Consider the following 2,033-nt stretch of genomic DNA (forward strand, 5'->3'; position numbering starts at 1 on the left):
CTAAGAGTTGTGTACTTTTTGTTTGCTTCAGTCTTGTAACATAGGGTTAGTAGTGTCTAGTGAAGTTACTGCTGCGAGGCATACAATCCGAGCTTTTCTTTTTCGTGTGACTTTGTTTGGCTGCTAGTTCTGAAAATGAATAATATATGGCGGTGTACATCAATGAATGCACGGGGTGTTATCCTCCTATTCGATTTTTTTTACTAGAGTGGCTTCATGTTCTAAACCGACTTAGATCTTAAACCTGTATTTAGCACTTATATAGTATACTCTTAAATAAAAATTAATAGTACGAAAGTGGTTAATTTCCTCGGAAATGCTACTGTGCCATGTGATTCAAAATAATATATGCCATCTATGTATAAAATTATTGGAAAAGAACACCGGTAGCTAAATCTAGCATTTGACTAAACCCTATATATGTTCAAAACAATGATCTTTGGATGATTGGATATTTACACCCCTATGTCCAAACCAATGATCTTTTGATAACTGGAGATCTATATGACTGTACATATTTGTGCACAAACTAGACTTTTAACTTGGGCAGACATGATGAAAAAGGGCGTGTGAAATGTAAAGACTTGATGCATGTATGTTTACTGGAAAATATATTTTGCCTTAGGACCACTTTGCGTCTCTTTAATCATCCATGGATGTGAAGTGAGTGGAGGAAGATGATGTGTCCTGTTAACAAAACATGGGGTCAATTCGGGAGTTTCGGTTAATACTTTTTTTTTTGCAACATCGTCTATAAAATAAGAATTCACTAGGAAAGAGGTAAACAACTCTTTCCAGTCTTCCAGCGTTACATGCTAGCTTGAGTGAGAATACACTCCCTCTGACGGTTTGTGTGCAGGCAACGTACACAGTGTGACTATCCGACATTTTGGAAGGAGTCTAGCTATGTGACTGCTTCTACCAAACCAAAGTCAGTAGAAAGTGCTGCCTGTCCCGACAACTGGTAAAAACAGTGGCCGGCGGGGATGGATCGAGCCATGTGATGCACGCTCAGGCTCAGCGCGCGAGCTAGCATGCATGAACCGGCCCTACCCACGTAAGCAAAATCCTAGCTACCCATCTAGCCCTAGCCAATCAATCATTCAGCACCAAGCCCAGCCCAACCCAGCCCTGGCCCGGTTCCGTCTGTCTCCCTCCCAAGCCCTATAAAAGGCACCCTTCTCCACGGCGTAGCAGTGTGCCTTGAGCTGATCGATCGCCGACCCACTGTGCCACTCACGCACACACCACGTAGCTAAGTCTGCTAAGCTGAGCTAGCTAGCTAGCACACTCACCGGCCGTCGAGCATGGCGGCAGCCGGAAAAGCTGCTGCTGGACGTCCCAAGATGGGGGAGGAGAAGCTGATCATTCGGTCCGAGAAGGTGCGGCTCTTCGACATCCTGTCGATGATGATCCTGCGGCGGCCCATCACCAGCTACGCCTTCGTCGACGTCGGCGACGAGACGGCCCGAGACATCGGCATCACCCCCGGCGACATCTTCGTCAAGCTCACCGAGATCATCCAGAAGGTGCTTGCCTCCATCTACACGCCAGCCAAGTGGCTCGGCATCGTCATCGAGTTCTTCCTCAACTTCGTCGCGCTGAACGGAGGCCTGCTCGGCATCCTATGGAACATCGTCAGATGTACGTATCCACGAATATAGTATGCACATATACTTATACGCGCTTATGTCTTAATCAACTCATGCATGATCTACTTGAAATGAGGGCCTATAAAAACTGAGATGAAGATCTGCATATATGTACATATAGACGAGCCCAAACTGATGATCGACTTAAAATTGGCTTAACTTGAATTAATTAATCGTGTCACAAAATGTAGCTAATTACAAACGTCTAACTACATATATGTACATATAAATGAGTAATGGACCAACAAGCTGAGAATGTCGGAAACGTATATTGAACGAGGCATGCAAGGATAATGACTGTCCCAGGTAAGTTTGTGTACAAGGACGACAGACAGCTCTCTCTCTCTCTGTGTGTATTTTCCCCCAATTATTTCTTCTTTA

The 2,033-nt window shown here is 44.8% G+C and overlaps 1 protein-coding gene across 1 annotated transcript in view; it reads left to right on the plus strand.

The window, feature by feature from the left end:
• The first annotated feature begins 1,216 nt into the window (after positions 1–1,216).
• Positions 1,217–2,033, plus strand: part of LOC124708508 (triacylglycerol lipase OBL1-like) — a 3,754-nt gene continuing 2,937 nt past the window's right edge. The window contains exon 1 of the mRNA XM_047240189.1: positions 1,217–1,644. Coding sequence (XP_047096145.1) covers positions 1,308–1,644 — 337 coding nt within the window. The 5' untranslated portion in view covers positions 1,217–1,307. The remainder of the gene's footprint in view (positions 1,645–2,033) is intronic.

Source organism: Lolium rigidum, chromosome 4 (assembly GCF_022539505.1).
Source record: "Lolium rigidum isolate FL_2022 chromosome 4, APGP_CSIRO_Lrig_0.1, whole genome shotgun sequence".
Lineage (NCBI taxonomy): Eukaryota > Viridiplantae > Streptophyta > Magnoliopsida > Poales > Poaceae > Lolium > Lolium rigidum.